Source organism: Bos taurus, chromosome 4 (genome assembly GCF_002263795.3).
Source record: "Bos taurus isolate L1 Dominette 01449 registration number 42190680 breed Hereford chromosome 4, ARS-UCD2.0, whole genome shotgun sequence".
NCBI classification, from domain to species: domain Eukaryota; kingdom Metazoa; phylum Chordata; class Mammalia; order Artiodactyla; family Bovidae; genus Bos; species Bos taurus.
The window spans coordinates 105,505,879-105,527,232 of record NC_037331.1 but is presented as its reverse complement, the minus strand read 5'-3'; the positions used below and the strand labels follow the sequence as shown (position 1 = coordinate 105,527,232).

The following is a 21,354-nucleotide window of genomic DNA, read 5'->3' as shown; positions in this document are numbered from 1 at the left end:
ATGAAAAGCAGAAGCACACTGCACATTAGGAGGAAAGGAAGAAGTCCAAAGTGACACAAAGAGAATGTAAAACTGTTTACTTTTTGCTGTCCTGCCTTAAAATACCTTATTTCATCATTCCTGTGTTATATGTATGGCATCATGTGGAAGGCATCATGAAGTGAGGCTTGCTGTGTTTGAATCCTGTATGGATCACCTCACAGAACTGAAAATTGGTGGAAAAAATCTTAGCTTCTCTAAGTACAACGTCTCCATCTATAAAAATGGCAAAACTTAGAGCACAGCACTCACAAAGCTGTTTGTAAGGACTGAATGAGCTGATGTATGGGAGGCCTGTCCACAGTGTTTGATGCATTATAAGCACTCAATAAATTCCCATTGTCTTTTCACTGGCCAAGAATTCTGTAGCATTTCAGCCTCCAGATTTTGGTGAACGGAATAGGGGAGTGTTACATAGTGGTTGACAGCATAGACACTGAAGCCAGATTTCCAAGGCTGGAATCCTGACCCTACCATGGACTTGCCTTGTGATGTTAGCAAAGTCCCTTGTATTTTTGTGAACCTTCAGTTTTCCCATCTGTAATATGGGAATCATAAGAGGGATCTTGTAGGTTTTTCTGGAGATTTACTAATTTAACATAGGCTAAGTATTTAGAATATGCCTATTAAACAGTAAGCTCAGATAAATATAAATTGGGCTCACTTTCTCTTTTCTATTTTGAACTATTGTGGTTTTGAATAAAATTTTGCTCTTTTCTTAGGACAACAAGTGTTCCTATTAATAACAAAACATTAACATGGGTATACAAGGCCAGAGCTACCACAAGACAGATGATATAATTGTGAAACAGGCAATATTAATTAAACAGCAAGGGTGTAGCTCTCAAGATAGTCCTCAGAGTAAAAGTTCACATTTGAGACAACCGAGGACCTAAATTTTTTGTCTGGGAATCAAGCCACCTGTAGCCCTGTTCTGTGATCTTTCTCCAACTTACTTTTTTATTTAGGGGAGCAGTGTCCACCAGGTGGACTCATTTCTTCCATTCCCATAACCTTCTGGAAAAGTGGACACAGGCGGATGTTTAAATTGGATGCTGAATTATCTTCAGTGTGGCATGGAATTGAATTCTAAATTTGGATTTGTGATTTTCCAGGGAAATCACATTCCTGGCACCTGTGGCCATGGATGTCAATGACAAACCTGGACATATAAATAGCTGTGGATGGAAACCCTGCAACCTAGTCCCTAGTCCAGAACCGGTGAGCAACCATGAAGACCTTCATCTTTCTGGCTCTCTTGGGAGCCGCTGGTGAGTCTTAACAGATAAGTGATCAGTAGGGGTCTATGACTTTTTTAAGGTTGTACTTTGTACTCTGGAAGCCAACAGTGAATGCCAAATATAATCTTTGTACTCAAGAGGCTTAAGATGTTGAAATAACAGTGTATAGTACACATGTCTGTAGACAACTAAATCTCATTTGTTGGAGATTATGGAAAGTTGGGGTGATCAGTGTAGAAAGATCAAGAGGAAGAATCTGCCCTGAATTTCAGGTATGGTCTATGAAGTGTGAAAAAGAAAAGATAGTCAACATTAAGGAAATGTTGTTTTGATCTTTAAAAGAATTTGTAGCTAACAATTGGAACAAATGATTACTCTTGAGCTCCTTGAGGCTGTGAATATCTCATCTGAGTCTCCTCTATACTAAAAAGCTTCTTATGAGGGAGCTTAACAGGCAAAGACACTCTATTTCTTATGAATAAAATCTTTGGGCTGGGTTTGACCACATCTTCACTAATTAAATTTTGGAGTAACACAAAGACTATTCAGTTTTTATACTATTCAATGTAATTTTATTCTTCAAACTTATTACAAAATTTCCTCAAATTTGATTATTATAAATGAATTCAGTAGGCCTACTTATATATCAAAAGTGTCTATCTCAAAGTTAGTTTAGAAAATATGAACAATGGGGCATATAGCATACAATCCCAGATATTTAGAGTTTTTAGGAACCATAGTAAGTCAGTGGTCCAAAATTTACAGTGCTGAATAAATTTAAAATGTTGGAAACATGATTGGGATGAGGAGAAAGATTGGAGAGAGAAACTTCATAATGTTCTATGAGATTATTTAGTGAATATTTTAGGTGAGAACCAAGAAGAAATTGGGGGAACAAAAGTACAAAACTCCTTATTCTTTTATAGGTCAGAACAACTCAGATGGCATTTAAGAGTTTGCTTTCTGTTACCTCTTGTGGTGTTTATGCTACACTGAACTCTACAAATAAACACAACCATGGTGACTGCAAAGCTTTATTGAACATATACTTAAATGTCTCCTTAGCAAGGCTTTGTGTCAAAAATATTCTTTATATTCTCAGGTAGTGGGCTTCAAGGCGTTTATTGTGTAAGGAGTCTCTGATATGTGTGTGTGTATCACATATGTAAAAAAAAGAAATCAGTATATTGATCAAATGTAAAGCATGCATTAAACATTAATAGTTATAATAACATAAATATTTAGCATATGTGTCAAGTGTATGGAGCAATAAGATTTTGAAAATAGTAATGCTAAAATCACAGATTCTTGATTATGCCTGATAAGAAAATAGGACTTATTTTTTTTTTTCTGGTTCATCTGCAAAACCTTGCTACTGAGTAGAAATTCCACAATGAATCAGTTCTATAAAGAGTTTCCAACTTTCCTCTGTCAGTTGCTTTCCCCGTGGACGATGATGACAAGATCGTGGGCGGCTACACCTGTGGGGCAAATACTGTCCCCTACCAAGTGTCCCTGAACTCTGGCTACCACTTCTGCGGGGGCTCCCTCATCAACAGCCAGTGGGTGGTGTCTGCGGCTCACTGCTACAAGTCGTAAGTAACCAATACTCACAGCGCTCTTCTCCGAGGTCAGGGCATCCTCAACCATGCCAAAGACAATCATGGTGAACTACAGAGTCATGCTTAAGGGGGAGCATTCAGATACCAAGATCTCACTATCCCCCTACTCCAAGGCACTGTACACTTTGAGGCACTTACCCACAAAAACATACCCTGAGAGTTCACTGATGTCTTTCCAAATGAGGGCCATAAAGACATAGGAAGAGAAATACTGAGTGATTAAATATACCTAGAGTACCGTAGGAGCTCTAATCATTATGACCCAACCAGGAGAAAAGTGGCATATGGAAGAAACAAACAAAGGAGATTTCCAGTACAACCTGAAGATAATCACAGCTCATTCTGTTCACTTAATACTGTCATATTTATGAGGCCAGCCACATCTCTGTACAGTAATTGACAATTGCAACTAGATTAATCAACACCATGTCCCTTTTCATCTCCTCTATTGTTGGCATCATTTGGTTCCCATTCCCATACCTAATGAATACAGTACCTGCAATTCAGGGTGGATTCTTCCTCTGAACATTTTGTACACTGATCACCCCTGCTCCCTGTAATCTTCTCCAACAAATCAGATTTAGTTATCTGCAGACATACACAGTGCACACTGCTGTTTCAACATCTTAAGCCTCTTGGGTTGTGAGTCGAGGCTTGGACTGACACCTACCTAAGGAATCCTCTACCCTGCACCATACGTGGTAGCACTACCTTGAATGAACAATGACTTGTGGTGTGTGTGTGTGTGTGTGTGTGTGTGTGTGCGCGTGCGTGCATGCGCACTGTAAGGGCCTTCCCTCTGTGCTTGTGCTCAAGACTGGGCTCCACGGGGAGGGGGAAGCCCTCACACTGCAGACTTAGAGAACTTGTCATCTTTTGATCCAGCGGAATCCAAGTGCGTCTGGGAGAAGACAACATTAATGTCGTTGAGGGCAATGAGCAATTCATCAGCGCATCCAAGAGTATCGTCCATCCCAGCTACAACTCAAACACCTTAAACAACGACATCATGCTGATTAAACTGAAATCAGCTGCCAGTCTCAACAGCCGAGTAGCCTCTATCTCTCTGCCAACATCCTGTGCCTCTGCTGGCACCCAGTGTCTCATCTCTGGCTGGGGCAACACCAAAAGCAGTGGCAGTAAGTCTCACGGGGAACACGGTCCCCAGGTCTGAGAATCCTAGAGGTGAAAACCAGGTTCAGGGTCAGGTAGCCCTATGTCACTCAAGGCAGCGTTCCCAGAGGAGAGTGGGGTTCTGTGGAATCTTAGGATATTTAACTGAAATGTGTAGGCTCCGTCTGCTTGACAACACAGAAAGAAAGCACTATGCTAACATTGCCAGACATGCAGCTAAAATATGAATCGTGATTTGCAGAGAAGCAAGGAATGAGGAGGTACGTAGAACAGAGGCTGAGGTTGGAACTGCTCAAAGTACAGCCCTGCTTCAGAAATAAAGTCTCTAGGTTGAAGATATGTGGTCCTGACTCTAGTATTAGTTGTTGTGAAGTCACTCAGTCGTGTCCGACTCTTTGTGACCCCATGGACTGTAGCCCACCAGGCTCCTCCATCCATGGAATTTTCTAGGCAAGAGTACTGGAGGGGGTTGCCATTTCCTTCTCCAGATACTAGTATTAGGGAGAGGACAATTTGCTGACTAAAACCACTTGGAAGACCCTCCAGATAATGGTTGTTCTTCCAAAATAGAAGCTACTAGCAATTAGAGGGAAGGAATGGGAATATTGGGAAGATGGGGAGAGGTATTGAGAAAGACATTTCCCAGAATGTATGGGTAATCCTCTTCTCTTTTCAATCTCGTCCCCAACAGCCAGCTACCCTGATGTCCTGAAGTGTCTGAAGGCTCCCATCCTATCAGACAGCTCTTGCAAAAGTGCCTACCCAGGCCAGATCACCAGCAACATGTTCTGTGCGGGCTACCTGGAGGGCGGAAAGGACTCCTGCCAGGTGAGCTGCTTCGCACCCCTTGTCCATCAGCTCAGCCTCACATATCTCGACCGCATTTCCCAGTTCCTGAAACTCAGAACATTGAAACGCTGTCTCTGGGACTGATCATGAGGGCTCAGGATAGGCTGGGGAAAAATAACAAGTTTTCTTTTTGCTGTGTTAATGGTTAAGGTTCAGGGGAAAAGGTATACTGATCTTGTGCAAACAGTATATCCTGGTGCCCTTCTGAGGAAGGATATAGGAGCAGAGAACTTTGAAAGGAGCCTGGCTGGATGGGCAGCATCGAACTTCCCGTTCCTCATCTCCTCTTGGCCTCACAGACCTGCAGTTGAGGAAAAAGGGGAGAGAGAAGGAGGGAGGAGAAGAATAGGAGTACAGTGTGGAGAATGAGAGTTGATTTCCCTGGGAAAGAGTTGGGCTCATAAAGAATCAGCATTTGGAAACGTGGTCCCCGGGGAAAGGAGGAACGCCTTTGAGCCTTTCTCCTCTCTGGGCAGAGCTGTGGGTTGTAACTGGCTCTTCCTTCTCACCCAGGGTGACTCCGGTGGCCCTGTGGTCTGCAGTGGAAAGCTCCAGGGCATTGTCTCCTGGGGCTCTGGCTGCGCTCAGAAAAACAAGCCTGGTGTCTACACCAAGGTCTGCAACTACGTGAGCTGGATTAAGCAGACCATCGCCTCCAACTAAATAGCTTCATCTCTTCATGACCCTCTCTGCTAGCCAGCTTCACCTTCCTCCCATCCTGAACGCACTACTTAAATAAAATCATTTATAAAACCAAATATGTTCAAGTGAAATTGGTTGATTTTTACATACTTTCCCTTCAATCTGGCTGTTGAGAAGATGGTGGACATAGAGTTGAACTATTATATGAAGATGGAATTTGAAAGGTGATTTAGTCATTCATTCAGCCGCATCAAAATAAATTACTGCTCACTTACCATATGCAAGCCTCTGTGTGAATATTGAGGCTATAAAGATGGATAAGGTTATCAGTCTCTGCTACATCACATTGTTGCACAGATAATGACACTTAAATGCAAAACATTAAAACCAACTGCCCAGAATCACTGGACTAGCTATGAGGCTGAGATGAAGCCCCAGCTGTCTTTATTTGTTTTTGTATATTTATTTATTTTTAATTTGAGGATAATTGCTTTACACATTGTGTTGTTTTCTTCCATATATCAACATGAATCAGCCATAGATATACATATGTTCCCTCCCTCTTGAACCTTCCTTCCCAGCTGTCTTTTTTCCCAAGGCTTTGCTATTGTCATGACTTCCTTCTCTTCCTTCATTTCTTATCTACCTGAAACTCTGTGAGACTAGGTTAAGGGAAAGGCTAGATGGAGAATGTTTTAAAAAATAACAGATCCTATATTTTCCAAGGGTTCACCTACCTATTTCTTGTATTCTCCAAGATGTTCTTCTTTTCCATAAGCAATTTTATTGCTCCAGCAGGCATGATTCCTGCCAGCAATCTGTACCCTTCTCCCACACTAGACCACCCCCCAAAACTCCAGCCCAAAATATGTACCATTTTGAACTATAATGTTTTTAAAAGGTGAAAATGTAGATAAGTTTGTGGAAAATTGATCTATTACTCTGCAGTCATAAAAGTCTAGGCTTACAAGGGTGTTGTTCTCTGTTATTTTCAGGCTTATCCCAAGATGAAGCACAGGCAACTCCTTTAGCCCTTCAACACTGCTCCCTGGATCATTTAGAGAATGACTAGGAGTACAGGTCTCAACACATGATTCCTATGTGTATTTGATATGAATCAAGAAAAAAGGTGCATCCCACGTGGCGCTAGTGGTAAAGAATCTGCCTGCCAATGCAGGAGACATAAGAAATGTGTGTTGGATCCCTGGGTCAGGAAGATCCCCTGGAGGAGGGCATGGCAACCCACTCCAGTGCTCTTGCCTTGAGCATCTCATGGACAGAGGAGCTTGGGGGGCTATGGTCCCTAGGATCGCGAAGAGTTGGGCCAGCCAGAAGCAACTTGGCACACACACACAGGAAAAAAGATACAATATGGTGTAAACATAAAAGCATTGGAATAGGAAGAGGAGGTCTGAAAGGTAAAAATGTTTGTAATCCCCAGTAGGATCACATGATACGATGATGGATGGGTGTTATCTTAGTTGGTGCTCTATAACCAGAAAACCACAGATTGGGTGGCTTAAATAACAGACATTAATTACAGTGTTTGAGGCTGGAAAGTCCAAGATCAAGGTGACACAGGAGGGGGCCCAATTTCGGGCTTGTAGATAGCTGCCTTTTTGTATCCTCACATATATGACAGAGCTGACTCTGGTACTTTAATAGGGGTGAGTGGAATGCAGCCAATAGCACACAGCTGTTACCCTGTTACCAAGCAACCATTACTACCAGATCATTAGAAGGAGACCTTTCACCTGGTGGGTGGAAGTTGCCCTTGGCCAATGGTTGTCTGTGCTGTGGTCCTTCCAGAGGAGAGTGTGGTAAGGGGTAGGTGGAGACCTTCTCCTCGAGCCCCTCCAGGCCTTCCCACCTTGAGTGGGCAGGTAAGCTGGGTGGACTGGGGGGGGACAGACTGGGGGCTGTGTCCTGCAGAGTGCGGAACCCTCACTGCGGCCACCCCCTGGCTGGAAGAGTCTCTCTCCCATCACTTCCTCTGCAACCTAAAGGCTGGGGCTGTCTGCATGGGTCCATGGTACACACCCCACCCTGCAACTTTGGGTGGCCTGAGGAGCCCGAGGGCCAGCTGGGTCCTGGGCACCTGGCACACTCAGTAATGACAGCTGGGCAGGGTCTGGGGACCTGATCCCAAGGGAGCCAGGTGGGCTCTGTCTCATCAGCTGAGCCTGGGCACTAGTGGGGAGATGCAGATTGGATGCTGGTTGAACACTCCAGGTAACCGACCTGGACAGACACCCCTTTTTCTTAGCCAGGGCCTGGACCTTGGCAGGCAAAAGTAGAGCCTTGAGACCTTGCCCTTTCTTGTCAGAACAGAGAATAACATTTGTTTTGGTGGAGATTTACAGCAATGTGGTGACTGACCATGATCCTACCTTAAGAACAAAGGCTCTGACACAAGATGTTTATACTAACCACACCCCATCCCTCACCTTTCTTATAAAAGGGCTTTGCTGACAGCTTTCAGGGAGCTTGGGGTTTAAGCCAAACTCCCTGTTTAAGCCACCTGTTTCCTTGCATGGCCCTGCAATAAACTTTTCTCTTCTCCATACTCCAATGTCTTGATATTGTTCGGCTTCATTGTGCGTTGGGCATAGGGACTTGTGTCCGGTGACAGTATCGCCTTCTTGTAAGACCACTAATTCCATCATGGGGGCTCCACCTTTATGACCTCATCTAAGCCTTCCTTCCCTCTTAGAGAGATGGGAATACCAATCCACCTTTTCTGTCTCCTGAGAAATCTGTATGCAGGTCAAGAAGCAACAATTATAACCAGACATGGAACATGGACTGGTGCAAAATTGGGAAAAAAGCACATCAAGTCTGTATATTGTCACCCTGCTTATTTAACTTATATGCAGAGTACATCATGCAAAATGCCTGGCTGCATGAAGCACAAGCTGAAATCAAGATTTCCGGGAGAAATATCAACAACCTCAGATATGCAGATGGCACCACCCTAATGGCAGAAAGTGAAGAGGAACTGAAGAGTCTCTTGATGAAGGTGAAAGAGGAGAGTGAAATAGCTGGCCTAAACCAAAACATTCAAAACCTAAGATCATGGCATCTGGTCCCATCACTTCATGGCAAATAAATGGGGAAACAATGGAAACAGTGATAGACTTTATTTTCCCAGGCTTCAAAATCACCGTGGACAGTGACTGGAGCCATGAAATTAAAGGATGCTTGCTCCTTAGAAGAAAAGCAGTGACAAACCTAGACAGCATATTAAAAAGCAGAGACATTACTTTGCCTACAAAGGTCCCTATGGTCAAAGCTATGGTTTTTCCAGTAGTCAGGCACAGATGTGAGAGCTAGATGATAAAATAGGCTGAGTGCCAAAGAATTAATGCTTTTGAGCTGTGGTGCTGGAGAAGACACTTGAGAGTCCCTTGGACAGCAAGGACATCAAACCAGTCAGTCCTATAGGAAATCAACCCTGAAAATTCATTGGAAGGACGGATGTTAAAGCTGAAACTCCAATACTTTGGCCACCTGATGTGAAGAGCCAACTCATTGGAAAAGACCCCGATGCTGGGAAAGATCGAAGGCAGGGAGAGAAGGGGGCGACAGAGGATGAGATGGTTGGATGGCATCACTGACTCAATGCACATGAGTCTGAGCAAACTCCAGGAGATGCTGATGGACAGGGAAGCTTGGCGTGCTGCAGTCCGTGGGGTTGCAAAGAGTCAGACAGGACTGAGCGACTGAACAGCAACAAAGCCAAAGGCTCTACCTTCTCATAACATCTCCTTTGGTGTTAGACTTTGAATATTTGCATTTTAGTGGTGAGGAATACAAATATGCAGTCCATAACAGGTATCTTAGAAGAGGAAGCTATGGCAAGATGTATATTACTTCTACCAATTTTCTACGCCTTTGTATACCTCTGGACGGCACATTTGTACCAAGCAGTCCTGAGGTCTTAATATTGCCTTATCATGCCACTAGGATGGAGCCCAAATTCCTTAGCCTTGAGTTCAAGGCTCTTAAATGTTCAGTTATAATTAATCTGCCCTGTGTGTTTCCTTAGTTTTATTGAATTGACTTTATGTTTACTTATGGCCTAAAATAATTTCACACGTAACTTTTTTTTTAATGCTACCTTATGTCTATCTTATCTAAAGATCTCAGGCTTCCCTACAGAAACAAATGAATTTCAAGATTTTCTTGTTCCCTGTGAAATGTCTTTTTATCCTACCCATAACCACCACCAGTATACACCTGTTCACCTAATCACCTCAGCCCCCTTGCCTGTATCTAGGGAGAAAGCAGCTTTTTCCCCAGGAGTCCCTGTCAAATGTCGTAGGTGTCTCCTTAACTGAATTTGGTCACTTGCACATAATTGAGCCAATCACTGAAGGAGATTATGCTGTTGAAACTTATAATCAAGTTACATGGCACACCATCCAAGCAAGGAGTAGACTTTTCATTTTTCAATAAACATGGTCTACTTGGTATATGTTTGGTTAGGGCCTCCTGATGAAAGAGAAAGAGGAGAGTGGAAAAGTTGGCTTAAAGCTCAACATTCAGAAAACTAAGATCATGGCATCTGGTCCCATCACTTCATGGCAAATCGATGGGGAAACAGTGTCAGACTTTATTTTTTGGGCTCCAAAATCACTGCAGATGGTCACTGCAGCTATTAAATTGAAAGATGCTTGCTCCTTAGAAGAAAAGTTATGACCAACCTAGACAGCATATTTAAAAGCAGAGACATTACTTTGCCAACAAAGATCTGTCTAGTCAAAGCTATGGTTTTTCCGGTAGTCGTGTATGGATGTGAGAGTAGGACTATAAACTCAATGGACATGAGTGTGAGTAAACTCCAGAAACTGGCAATGGACAGAGAAGCCTGATGTCCTGCAGTCCATGGGGTCGCAAAGTGTCAGACATGACTGAGCAACTGAACTGAACTGAGTAATTCTAAGGTTAGCTATCCAAAAAGTGGTGGAGTGAATGTTGAGGCAGCCACAATCCCCGCCAGAGTAACCACGGATGCTTATTGATGTACTTTTCTACATAACCCTGAAAATCTGGAAATAACTTAAACACTCATTAATAGAAGATTGATTAAATAAACCTGGCATGTTGTACAGTGGAGACAATATATCTATTCATTTATCCAACCACTTACTAAACTTATTGAGGGTCTATGACATGCCTAACAATGTATTATCCACTAAAGATACATACAGCAGGGAACAAAACAGTTAAAACCCTGCCTTCACGGGTATTCATTCTCACTGGGGAAACAATAAATAGAGACTACAGAATATAATGCTAATCAATGCAAATGCCACAGGGAAGGAAAACAGGATCAAAGAATGGACAGATGGAAAACAAAAGTCTGCTTTCAAAGTGTAATTAAAAAAAAACAAAACATCAAAAGGCCTATGAAAGTATACTACAATTTAAAATAAAAATCCATATTGTAGGGTCAGAAAAGGTATCTCTCACCCGACTATGTTTACAACACACAGATACCTAATTCACGATTCAATAAAATCCAGAAAGACATGATATTTCATAGCAAAAATAAGGCAATGCACAACAACAAAGAGGTAACCGTCTGAGATTAGGAAAAGTTTTTTTGCTTGCTGTGTCTCATTACAGTAACAGATACATTTATTCTACTTATCACTTGCTCTGAAAACTAAATTGGCTCTCAACTGCCAGCTTCATGGTTAGGACCTTCAATAGCGCTGTAAAAGTAATCTTTGCTCTTGAAAGTTTAGCTTCTTAATGTAAATGTATTTCATATGGGATAAAAGCAGGGTAAAAGTAAATTCACTCCAAATTGGCACATTCCATAATCTACTGGTTTTCCCATTAACAAGCAAAGAATTTCAAGGGATACTCAAGATGAATTTATCTAAGAATATTTGTTTTAATAAAGTAAATAGAAGCCTCTTTTCCCCTAGAAGTTTAATTCTTTATTTAAATGAAAATGATTGTAATTATTTTATTTTATGGCAAGTAACTTTAGTTTCAAAATCAAATTTTAAAAGACTTTAAAAATACATAAGATATTTACTATCTTGGTTATGATTTTAGTCTTCTCTTTAAAAGTCAAGAAAGAATGTCTACCTTGTTGAAAAAAATGCAAATACAAAAGTATTTAGTCTCAAAAATACTCATTTAGTCTTAAAAATACTCATTTATTAAAAGTCTAATCACTTTTTAAAATTTATACTCCATCTAAGCTGTGGAAACTTTCTAAACATATTTTTATCATATGATCCAGTGATCACACTCCTTGCTATTCACTCAAAGGAGTTGAAAATGTGTCCCCACACAAAAACCTGCCCATGGATGTATATAGCAGCTTAATTTATAACCACTAAAGCTTGGGAGCAACCAAGATGCCCATCCTATGATGTACGTACTAATATTCCTCCATTTTATAGATTAGAATACTGAGGCTTAAAGAGGCTGGATGCTTTTATCATGACAAGATAGCTAAAAAGTCCTAAAGCCAGGAATTGAAGCCTGAACTAACTCCTGAGTCTATGCTCTTCACTACTATTAATACATATGGAAACTTTACAAAGCTTTAAGGACTTAACAGCAATATTTGGACATAAAGAGCAAAAGGTGTCCCCAGAAAAATATGGGGATCCTAAGGTTATTATTATTTAACAAGTGTTTATATAGCCTTACTATTTACCATTAGAACTCACTGTTCTAAGCACTTTATAAATAGAAAATCTGAACAGGCCAATAACGAGTAAAGACATCAAGTCAGTAATCAAAACCTCTCAACACAGAAAACAAGACAGGACCAGAGAGCTTCACTGGAGAATTCTACCAAACATTCAGATAATGAACACCAACCCTTTTCAAACTCCTCCAAAAACTGAAGGAGAGAGAACACTTCCAAACTCATTCTAACAAGGCCAGCACTATCCTGACACCCAAGCCAAAACAACACAAGAAAACTATAGACCAATATCCATGATTGAACCCGTTATTAGTTATATATTTCTGGATGGGCAGTCAGAAAGTTAAGGCTAACTTATAAAAAGGAATGGGATAACATGAAAAAGAGTAGCAAGTGTCCAACACAAAAACTGAACAGGTAAGGACATTTATTTTATTCAGATTATTGTAATAAGAGGTATTTGAAGATCAGATTGTCTCGGCAGAATGATTTTACCTTAAGACTTTTGTAGGGAGATATATACAAGTCACAGCTGGAGAGGTGAACAGTTGAGGTTGTATTACAATCAGGGAATTCTCAGTCAGCTGAACAGGAAGTGTTTATCTCTAGTTGTAGTTAGATTTGTTGTGGGGTGGGGGTAACAGTTGCAAGCTCAGCTAATCATTGATGAGAGACAGACTGGGGAATTGGAGGGTCCATGTCTGGCTATGTCAGTGGGTTCAGGTGAAAAAGGGGAAAGGCCTGTGATTGACCTTGTCACAGGTCAACAAAGAAGTCATCCAAAGTCCTATGGGAGCCCTGAGAAAGAGTGGGCAGAGTCTCTTCAAACTAACGTGGGGAAGGGTCATTCTTTGTGGTAAGCCAAAACTTTTTTGCCTACCACTGTTTTCTGGGAGCACAGGACTCAGATACAATTCAACACATCAGAGGAAATCTGGAGACTCAGTTTCAAGTCCCAACTTTGCTGCTAACTTCCATGGAGACCACAGCATCCTCGTCACTGAAACGGGAAGGGGAGGATGCCTTGTTAACTTTATTTCATACCCCAATGTTTGAGGAGTCTCTGAGAAGAGAAGAGGGACTCTTGGGGAAACGGAGATGACAAGTCATGGCAGGGAATAAGGTTCACAGTCACAAAGGGAGGAGGGGACAACAGAGAATGACTATGTCACAGAAAGGGGAGGGGAATGTCAGCAGGTACATCATGACTCCTGAGACCTTTAGGGTCAGAGAGGCACCAGGGGCTGGACTTGTCTGCCCCTTCCTCTTTCACCCACATCAGAGCCAGCTCCCAGCTGTGCCTTTTCTAACTGGATTTTGATAAGGGCTAGTTTGAAGATTGTTCTAGCATCCTTGCTCCTTCCATACCCCCACAAAGTAATATTTCTCCCTCAGTTGTTCTTGCTGAGGCTATTTGGACTAAAGATTGAGACAGCCAAGAGCCTGATCTGACTTGTCTGCTGCTGGCGAGATCCCAGACTGTCATGAAGTGCTGTGTCTTCTTCATGCTCATGAGCACGGCTGGTGAGTCTAGGTCTTGTTGCTGCTTAGGGAGTGATGTGGTGATGTGCAGGAGGTTGGGGCTTCCCAGGAGGTGTTAGTGGTAAAGAGCTCACCTGCTAATGCAGGAGACATAACAGATGTGGGTTTGAACCCTGGGTTGGGAAGATCCCCTGGAGGAGGGCACTGCAACCCACTCCAGTATTCTTGCCTGGAGAATCCCATGGACAGAGGAGCCTGGTGGGCTATGGTTCATAGGGTCTCAAAGAGTCGGACACGACTGAAGCAACTGAGCATGCACGCATGCACATGGATCAGAGAGGGAAGTAGCTGGCCAAAACTGAAGAGAGAGGAGGTGGTGGGCATTTCCTTCGATTAACTGTTAACGGAAGTGAAAGGTACCACTCTTGATGCATGGCTCACCCCATCAACGGTCTCTCTAAGCTTCTTCTGCACCTGTGAGCAAGTTAGCATGTGTCTTTATAAGTGCCCTGCACTGTCCCAGGACTCCTGGACAGAGAGCAGAAAAGTACATCTTCCCTTTCTCTGGGCAGATGGACTCTGGAGAAGTAAGTGCAGGTTGGGAAGAGGGGTGAGTCAGGGGCTGTGAGAGCCTCAGGTCCCTCCCCCAAGCTCTTCCACTCCTTTCAGCACCAAAGTCAGGTAGGATTTAACTTTTTACTTTCATTCCTGGCAAAAGTGAATTTAGAATACTATTTTTTAAGTAGTAATTCTTTTTTACATTTTCATTATACACAGCACTGCCAATCAGGGTTTATGATCAGCCTCAGATACGCCTTTGCGTTAGTTTCACAGACTTCAGTATACCTCCAACTCAAGCAAAGACACGTGTCAGTTTTCTTAGTGTGTAGAGCTTGGGTTGGAGAAGGCAATGGCGACCCACTCCAGTGCTCTTGCCTGGAAAATCCCATGGACAGAGGAGCCTGGTAGGCTGCAGTCCGTGGGGTTGCTGAATCGGACACGATTGAGCGACTTCACTTTCCCTTTTCACTTTCATGCACTGGAGAAGGAAATGGCAACCCACTCCAGTGTTCTTGCCTGGAGAATCCCAGGAATGGGGGAGCCCGGTGGGCTGCCGTCTATGGGGTTACGAAGAGTCGGACAGGACTGAAGCGACTTAGCAGTAGCAGCAGCAGTAAAGCTTGGGTGACATGCATGATTTCCCTTAGAAAAATGGGACAGATGAACCTATTTGCAGGGCAGGCATAGAGAGGCAAACACAGAAAAAGGAACTGTGGACACTACAGGAAGGAGAGGGTGGGACGAATTGAGAGTGTAGCATTGGCATACACGCACTGCCATGTGTGAATATTAATAGACGGCTGGTGGGAAGCCGCTGTATAGCATAGGGAGCTCAGCTCAGGGCTCTGCGATGACCTGGAGGGGCAGGATGGAGGTGGGGGGGAGGGAAGATCGAAAGGGAAGGGACGTATGTACTCCTATAGCTGCTTCGAGTTGTTGTACAGCAGAAACTAACACAACACTGTAAGGCAATTATCCTTCAATTAAAATAAAACAGGAAAAAATGGCAACCCACTCCAGTACTCTTGCCTGGAAAATCCCGTGCATGGAGGAGCCTGGTAGGCTGCAGTCCATGAGACGCTACTGAGCGACTTAGCAACAGAAGACTATTTTAGTTTGAAAACCTTAGGGTGGGAAAAACTATCCTGGCCAACTCTCACCTCTTGCCGTATCTCTCTACCTGTGACCCACTGATTCTTTAGGAGTCATTCTAGCAGCAGATTCTAACACTGAGAAGAGGAATGAAGTAGATTTTACTATTCCTTATATGGTCTACCTGCAGTCCTTCCCAGAACCCTGTGTGGGGACACTCATTCACCCACAGTGGGTACTGACCGCTGCTCACTGCCCCTCTCCGTAAGTATTTCTCTGCTCTTGGGAGCCAGGGGGGATCTATTTAAACAAAAGCAGGTCTCATGACAGTATGGAGATTCCTTAAAAAACTAGGAATAAAACTACAATATGACTCAGCAATCCCACTGCTAAAACATACCCCGAGGAAACCAAAATTAAAAACACACATGTACCCAAATGTTCCTTGCAGCATTATTTATAATAGCTAGGACATAGAAGCAACCTAGATGTCCATCAACAGATGAATGAAGAAGCTGTGGTACATATATACAATGGAATATGACTTAGCCATAAAAAGGAACATGTTTGAGTCAATTCTAATGAGGTGGATGAACCTAGAGCCTATTACACAGAGTAAAGGAAGTCAGAAAGAGAAAAGCAAATACCGTACATAAATGGATATTTATTGGATCTAGAAAGACAGTACTGATGAAACTATTTGCAGGGCAGCTATGGAGAGGCAGACATAGGGAACAGATTTATGGACACAGGGGTGAGGGGAGGAAGGAGAGTGTGAGACAAATACAGAGTAACATCAAAGCATATACACTACCATATGTAAGATAGATAACAGATGGGAATTTGTTATATGGCTCAGGGACCTCAACCCAGTTGAGTTTGGATGAGACATGGGAAATGCGAGGAAGGTTCAAGAAGGAGGGGACATAGGTATATCTATGGTTGATTCATGTCGATGTATGGCAGAAACCAACACAGTATTAGTAAAACAATTATCCTTCACTTAAAAATAAATAAATAAATTTTAAAAGCAGGTCTTGTGAGGCATCCTAGCAAGTTCTAACAGCATCCCAGGGAATCAGAAGACCCAGGAGGAGAGAGAGTCATCTTCCCAGTGGGGAAAAAGATACACATTTGGGCAGTTTAGGAGGAGATGAAGAGGAAGATGTCAGATGTCTCTTTCTCGTGGAAAATAAATAATAGACATCCATCCAACCTACTTGAGGGCTTCCCTGGTGGCTCAGATGGTAAAGAATCTGCCTGCAATGCAGGAGACCTGGGTTCGATCCCTGGGTTGGGAAGATCTCCTGGAGAAGGGAATGGCTACCCACTCCAGTATTCTGGCCTGAAGAATTCCATGGACAGAGGAGCCTGGCAGGCTACAGTCCATGGGGTCGCAAAGAGTTGGACACAACTGAATGACTAACACTTTCAACTTTCATCCAACATACTTCTGGAACTTTTACCATATTCCAGGGACTGCTTAATGAACTGAAAAAGCAGCAAGGGAGCAAGATGGTAATTAGTCTTCCCTCATGGAGCTCACATTCTGGTAGAGGAAATATGTCAAAGCAAATAAAAGTTCCAAAATAAAACATTGAAAGGAGTACCAAGCTGCAAAATACAGGAATAAAACAAGATACCTACTTTAGTTAGGGTGATCATATCAGGTCTGTTTGAAGAGATGAGACCTACACGAAGAGGAGGATGCAACCAGGTTGAATTAATTCTGGGGGAAATTCCAGGCAGAGGGAAGAGTGTACAGAGAATCTCATGAGTAGGAGTGGGTGTTCACAGGCTGAGGTTGAAGTGTTAGGCAGAAGCCATGTGATACAGGTAAGAGAAGAAGAATGAAGAAGCTCTGCATGAGATGATGCTGTCCTTTACAAACCTGTATCTCTGTTGTGTGTGACAAAGTGTTAGATAATTGGAACCTAGTCGCAGTTTCAGGAATGTACAAGGGTCACTTCTAACTCAGAGTTTTCAGCCATCTGGTTGTTCAAGACAGTTCATTCAAACACAGATCTAACCCCTGCTTTGTGTCAGTGAGAAATACAAAGGAAATATAGGCAGGAAATACAGTCCATCCACTCCAAGAACTGGCGTTGAAACATTGGATTTTCTTCTCTCAGCCAGACCTAATGCACAAACTGTCTTTTGGCAGGCAGTGGCTCCTGTGTCTGTTACATGACCAGACTCCTGGCAATCGAAGGGGGTGGGTTTGAATTTGTCCAGGAAATATCGTAGAAAGTGGTCAGTGGGAGTCCTGTTAGACTGCTAAGAGTCTTTTGAATCTATAATCAATGTAGGCAGATTGCAATAAATACAAAGATATGGGCCCAAAAGGAGCTGGAAAGGGCCTAGAACTGTCCAGAAACAGCAGGTACAATATACTTGCTCCAGAGTTGTTTCAGACAGTGGAGGGCAGGCAAAGACCTCTGGAATAATGGATTCTGGTGCCATATCTGTTACCTATTCATTCAGATTATCCAGGTTGTCGTTGTGATCATTAATATCATCAACGACAACAACTAGATTCCACTGAGTACGTTCTAGGTGACAGATACCATGCCAGATTTTATGTATCTACATTGAATCTAATACAACAATCCTATCAACTATTGTTACTACTATTTTACAGGCCAAGGCAGGTCACTTGGGTTCTCAGGTCTAAGAAATAAAATGAAGATGATTAGATGATTAAAGAAAGTCACCTATGACACTTCTTGTGGTTCTGACATTCTGTAAACCCCTGTGTTTTGTTTTTTTTTTTTAATCTCCCTGCCTTCTTTCCTTCCATAGTGTTAAAATCCGATTGGGAATTTATCAACCCAACATCAAAAATAAGCACGAGCAGACCCAGAGTTACTCAATGACTGTGCCCTACCCTGACTTCAACTCAGAATATCTGAGCAATGACCTGATGATGATAAAACTGTCTGAGGCTGCTAAAGTCACCACCCAAGTGGGAACCATAGCCATAGCTATGGAACCCTTATCACTTAATGAATCCTGCTTTATCCCAACCTGGACCTGGAGTAAATACAAAAACCGTAAGTGTTTGACTCTGTGTTCTTCATCCTGAGAAGGTTTTGGTGCTGGGGAAAATGAGGAGGGATATACCTGAAGCGCTTCTCAGGTGCGGCTCAGTGGTAAAGAATCTGCCTGCAGTTCAGGAGATGCAAGAGACGAGGGTTCAATCCCTGGGTTGGGAAGATCCCTTGGAGGAGAGCATGACAATCCATTCCAGTATTCTTACCTGGAGAATCCCATGAACAGAGGAGCCTGGCAGGTTCATGGGGGTCACAGAGCCGCACATGACTGAGCATACAGCACACACATACATGAAGGATGCAGCTTATACTACCTTATACCACCATTATCCTCCCTTTCATTAACAGAGGATACTGGAACCACCACTTGATATCTGAAATGATAAAGCTGAACTTATTGCTTATTATAGAAGAGCAATGCTGAGCAGACACCATCTCAGTGAGCAGTACAGAGCACTAAGCAGTGCTTATACGGGGTTTGTGGGAAGCTTTCCGTTGAGAGTTTGGAGGACTTTCAGAGGCTGAAGAGAGTTGATGTCATCTGTGGAGGCTTGATTACCTGGGTGAGAGTGTTGTTGATTGGTTGGCACTCTGCTATCTATTGGAGGAGTCTAACATGCTGACGTTAAAGACTGACACTGATTGGCTTGTTAAAGCCTACTCACTAAGGCAAGCTGTGGCTAGTAATCAGGTTTAAACCTTTCTCCTGTGGTTACAGAACAATTCATATGTTCTATAAAAACAAATAAAAAGCAGGATGCTGTTTTGGTCTCTCAGTCTGTTTTGGGAAGGTAACTTTTGTATTCTCAGTGCCAATGAAATTTGGCAACTTCACTTCAATTTAGAAGCAACATTCTAGAGAATCTAAGTGAATATATTTTCTGAACAAATTGAAGCTTTTAAATCTTATTCAAAGTAACTACTTCACATTTTACAAAGTAATTTATGACACACCATTTGAAAACAAAATAAAACTACAAAAAGTTTCATCACATAGGCTCTGCATGTCATGTCAGAATCACAGTGACAAATCAATTCCATAAGCTCTCTAGGGCCAGCCTCCCAATATCTATTAAGAATTCACTATTTCAAGTAAGTAGGTTACTTTCACCTAACTTGTTCTAAGTATTTCAATTAGATTTCCAAAAAAGTTAAAACTGAACATAACTCTTCTCATCATTTTCTGACCTGACACTTCCTGGTCTGATTTGATTTAAAACATTAGATTGGAAATGTATCTAAAATATTCTGCTTTATAAGTAATGCTAGGTTTAACTTGAGAGATCTCTAGTTGATTTTTTGCTTCCTTTCTCCTTATTACTCTCCACCAGAGATTAAAATTATATAATGTGTTGGTTAGACTCCTTACATCCTGAGGTTAACAGTATAGTAACAACTGCAATAAGTAAGATGAGCAATGTTACTTCTTAGGGGAAATTATATATGTATATTTATACATATACATACATACTTATAAATAATCCACTTATAAATGATCTCACTATAAAAAATGCAGTTTAAAACACATTAAAAATCATTTTCTCCCTTTATGATTAAATGTAAAGATGATGAAATAGATCCCCAAAAGGAAGGTTTCTTATGGACAACAGCTTTCTGTCTCTCTCTCCTCACAAGCATTCATAATTTTCCTGTGGGTTTTTTAAGCTTTCCAAGTTATGTGCAGTACAGATAGAATTGTAGATCTGATGATATCTGATGTAAGGCTCATGTAACGCTTTGAATCCACTGCTCAGACACAGAGATACTGAACAAGGGGCTCTAAGAAGGATGGAATGTCTGATACCTACTATAAATACATACAATGTATTCACAGAGCAGAGGCTGATCACAAGAGTATATGTGATAAGGAGAGTCACCCTGGACTTCTCTCTTTCCCGCAGTTAGTGACCCTGACATACTGACTTGGATAAACCAATATACTCGTCCCTACGATGAGTGCCAGAACATGCAAGACGAAAGAATGGCAGCAAACGTTCTGTGTGTGGGGCAGCCTCTAAAGACCCTGTCTGATGCTAAGGTATCTCTGCTACCGCCAGACAAGCGCAGAGCAAGGGGCCCTCGGGGAAAGGTGCCCGTAGGAGACCAAACGGGATCCAAGCAGAAGGCCTGCGGTCTGCCTCTGCCTCCTCAGTCTGTGGATTGCTCATCCAGTCCCCTGCCTTCCTTTAGAGTGGGAGAGAGGCCGGGGAGAGTCACTTGTCCTTTCTCCTCCTACTTGCACTCAGGTTGGTCAAATTCAAGCCTAGAGAGGTGAGACCTGCATGGATGTGAAGAGAGGGTTCTCCCCTCTCAAGAAAATGATTCCAGTCTGGTAGAAGCTTCTGCTATCACAATGTGCCACTTCTTAGAATAAATCCTTGTTAGATGAGGAACAAAGCAACGCTGACCCCCTGTTCCCTCTCTCTGGCAGGAAGTCTCGGCAGCTCCGGCCATCTGCGGTGGGAGGGTGCATGGAATCTTGAGTTGGGCAAAAGGAAGTGTCACCCTTGGAAATGAAGGATTCTTCACAGAAATCAGTTCTTATTCAAGATGGATCATGAGCATCATTGAAAGCTACTGAGGCGTCTCTGGTCCTCCATCCCCTCAGTGCAGTATCTTCATGATTTCCACCCTGGATCTACAACCCTTTTTATTATGTTTCTTGTTCTTGACCAGAATTTATTAAAAAGAAATGATGCTAAAACGCTGTGGCACTAAAAACTTATTTCTTTATCATATAAACTGTAAACATGATGAGAAATCTAACAACTTTCCCAACCATTTGTTCATTCAAAAATTGTTGAAATGTCTGCTGTTTGGTAGGTACTGCATATGCCTGGGGCTTTCAGGTGGCTTAGTGGCGAAGAATCCACCTGCAATGGAGGAGGCACAGGAGATGCGGGTTCAGTCCCTGAGTGGGGAAGATCCCTTGGAGGAGGAAATGGCTACCCATTCCAGTA

The 21,354-nt window shown here is 42.5% G+C and overlaps 2 protein-coding genes across 3 annotated transcripts; both read left to right on the top strand.

Annotated features, from left to right (window-relative positions):
- Positions 1–1,241: 1,241 nt before the first annotated feature.
- On the top strand, positions 1,242–5,643 carry PRSS1 (cationic trypsin). The gene is made up of 5 exons (NM_001113727.2): positions 1,242–1,310; positions 2,716–2,875; positions 3,788–4,041; positions 4,728–4,864; positions 5,399–5,643. Exons 1-5 carry the CDS (start codon positions 1,271–1,273, stop codon positions 5,546–5,548), a joined length of 741 nt encoding a protein of 246 aa, NP_001107199.1. The 5' UTR covers positions 1,242–1,270; the 3' UTR covers positions 5,549–5,643.
- Positions 5,644–7,258: 1,615 nt separating this feature from the next.
- On the top strand, positions 7,259–21,098 carry LOC780846 (uncharacterized). 2 transcript variants are annotated; one of them, XM_024990916.2, is made up of 6 exons: positions 7,259–7,410; positions 13,602–13,730; positions 15,452–15,605; positions 18,144–18,394; positions 20,296–20,432; positions 20,826–21,098. In XM_024990916.2, the coding sequence occupies exons 2-6, from the start codon at positions 13,691–13,693 to the stop codon at positions 20,973–20,975; spliced, it is 732 nt and encodes a 243-aa protein (XP_024846684.1). In that variant the 5' UTR covers positions 7,259–7,410; positions 13,602–13,690; the 3' UTR covers positions 20,976–21,098.
- The last annotated feature ends 256 nt before the right edge of the window (positions 21,099–21,354 follow it).

Excerpts from the sequence above, each read along its gene's own strand:
- LOC780846 (XM_024990916.2), top strand. The coding sequence starts at position 13,691 with ATGAAGTGCTGTGTCTTCTTCATGCTCATGAGCACGGCTG. Across the intron at positions 13,731-15,451 it reads CATGCTCATGAGCACGGCTG|GAGTCATTCTAGCAGCAGAT; the intron begins GTGAGTCTAGGT and ends CTGATTCTTTAG. Across the intron at positions 20,433-20,825 it reads AGACCCTGTCTGATGCTAAG|GAAGTCTCGGCAGCTCCGGC; the intron begins GTATCTCTGCTA and ends TCTCTCTGGCAG.
- PRSS1 (NM_001113727.2), top strand. The coding sequence starts at position 1,271 with ATGAAGACCTTCATCTTTCTGGCTCTCTTGGGAGCCGCTG. Across the intron at positions 1,311-2,715 it reads GGCTCTCTTGGGAGCCGCTG|TTGCTTTCCCCGTGGACGAT; the intron begins GTGAGTCTTAAC and ends TTCCTCTGTCAG. Across the intron at positions 2,876-3,787 it reads GCGGCTCACTGCTACAAGTC|CGGAATCCAAGTGCGTCTGG; the intron begins GTAAGTAACCAA and ends CTTTTGATCCAG.